Source organism: Lucilia cuprina, chromosome 3, assembly GCF_022045245.1.
Source record: "Lucilia cuprina isolate Lc7/37 chromosome 3, ASM2204524v1, whole genome shotgun sequence".
Classification (NCBI taxonomy): Eukaryota; Metazoa; Arthropoda; class Insecta; order Diptera; family Calliphoridae; genus Lucilia; species Lucilia cuprina.
The window spans coordinates 3,300,665-3,302,805 of record NC_060951.1 but is presented as its reverse complement, the minus strand read 5'-3'; the positions used below and the strand labels follow the sequence as shown (position 1 = coordinate 3,302,805).

At 29.1% G+C, this 2,141-nt stretch overlaps 2 protein-coding genes across 2 annotated transcripts; one reads left to right on the top strand and one right to left on the bottom strand.

Moving 5' to 3' along the window:
* The first annotated feature begins 77 nt into the window (after positions 1-77).
* On the top strand, positions 78-869 carry LOC111686465. The gene is made up of 2 exons (XM_023448818.2): positions 78-345; positions 410-869. The coding sequence occupies exons 1-2, from the start codon at positions 304-306 to the stop codon at positions 758-760; spliced, it is 393 nt and encodes a 130-aa protein (XP_023304586.2). The 5' UTR covers positions 78-303; the 3' UTR covers positions 761-869.
* Positions 870-1,140: 271 nt separating this feature from the next.
* LOC111686461 (zinc finger protein 239-like) lies at positions 1,141-2,133 on the bottom strand (the record flags this gene model as incomplete). Its single annotated transcript, XM_046946459.1, has 3 exons — positions 1,141-1,419; positions 1,492-1,825; positions 1,881-2,133. Coding segments are annotated over 3 exons (789 nt in total), but the record flags the coding sequence as incomplete, so codon positions are not given.
* Between the last annotated feature and the right edge of the window lie 8 nt (positions 2,134-2,141).

Sequence of the window (2,141 nt, the reverse complement as noted above, 5' to 3'; positions counted from 1 at the left end):
AATTTTGAAAAAAATAAAAAAATTAGTACTTATTTTTTAATTTCACATGGAAATTTCTTCTAATTGTTTATAAACTTTTTAATCTAAATCAAAAGTTCAATAACCCAACAAAAGATTAATATTTAAACTATAAACTACAAAACAAACTAAACATTTTAATAAGAAGATAAGCTGGAAAATGCTGATTTAGCGCAACTTTTCATTTTGCAACTAATCATTAATTATTTCTATAAAAAGCCCAACAATTTCCATAAACCATATGTAGTAACATTTCTACGTTGAATAGAAAGTCATTTACTAAAAATGAAATTATTCGTTATTTTAATTTTGGCTCTTGCGGCTCAGGTAAATTTGCTCGAAATTAACTTTTTTCTATTTTAGAAAATTTAAGGATTTTTTATTTTATTAGGGCTATGCCAACTATTTGGATTCGTCGGAAGAATCTACTTCTCATCATCGTCATTATCAATGGCAATCTTCAGTGGCCTCTTTGCCCGGTGCCAGTTCGTTTAAAACTAAAGTTACACATCGTATAAAGAATTCTGATGTTTTGTCGGATATGGCTGACTTGAAAACGAAACTTTTCAAATTAGCCGAAGAAAAATTGGAAAAATGCGTAAAACCAAATGGTCGTGAACTAGATAGACATTGTGTGGGTCGTACCACTGGTCTAGTTATGCAATTGATTGCTTCTGCTGAAAATTCCGAACGTCATACAGCAAATAGTTCTCATAGAAGACATTCTAGCAAGGACTATTAAGTTGATGTTATGAAAAATGGAAAGATTTGAAATTGTATAATCGATTTTGCTGATCAATTTTTATTCGGAGATCGTGTTTTTCAAATAAAGTTATATTTTCAAAGTAAAATTGTGTCATGTTTTAATTTGTTTATGGAATTCAGACTAGACAATATACAGAACGGTTTAATTGACTACATTATAGTCTAGTCAATAGATTATATAATAAACAAGACAATAGACTAGAATATAGACTTGACCATAAACTAGACTAGATTTTGCACAATAGTTTTTTTTAAGATTCATTTGAAAATACATATGTTATTCCGCTATTTGTCACTTTATATTGAGAACAACAGTTAATTGCATTTTAATTTTTAGTTTTAAGAAAAACTTTTTAATATATTAGTTATCTAGCTAGACATTCTAATCACTCACTTACCCAAAAGTAATATTTCAGTCAATCCTTTTATTTCTTCTAACTCGTAACATTCTGCTCTAAATTATCATTTACTTTTGATGCAGCTTTCGCTTCAGCTATTTCTTTTCTATGCACACGAGTGGCATGTTTATTACGATCATTACTTTGGCGAAAAGTTTTCTCACAATATGGACAGCTATAAGGCTTTTCACCAGTATGTATTCTTTTATGAACATGCAGATTAGATGAAATATTAAAGCTAAAATTTGGAATAAAAAAAGAGTGATAATTACAAAAACTTTGTTTAGAGGTTTTTTAGTAGAAAAAATACCTTTTATCACATTGATCACATTTATAGGGTCTTTCACCGGTATGTATTAGTTTATGACTTGCCAACGATGAAGAGGTGGATAAGCTAGCACCGCAAATATTACACACATAACGTCGACCATTATGTTTATACATATGGGAAATCTGATCGGGTAGACATTTAAAACTTTTAGGACATAATGAACATTTAAAGGTTTTTTCAGTGCCATGTCTTAGTATATGTTGTTTTAAACTGCCAGCACGATTAAAACTTTTACCACATATCGTACACAAATGAGGTGTCTCATTCGAATGACAAATTAAATGTTGATTTAAAGTACCGGTCGAATCAAAAGCTAAGAAAATCAAAAGTTAAAATTTCTTAAGAAAATTTCAAATTGTTATATTTACCTTTATCGCATTGAGGACATTTAAATGCTTTTACACCTAAATGACGATCCAGATGCTTTTTGTAGTTTTCCTGCGAATCAAAACCTTTATAGCATTTATCACAATTGTACTGATATATTTTTATATGTGCTTTAGTTCTGTGTGATGCTAGACCTTGTGAGGTTCTAAATACATGTTTACAAATTTTACATTGATTTTTAATTTCCGGAGTTTTTAGTTCTATTAGGAGATTTTCTTCAATTCTGAAAAAAAAATATTTTT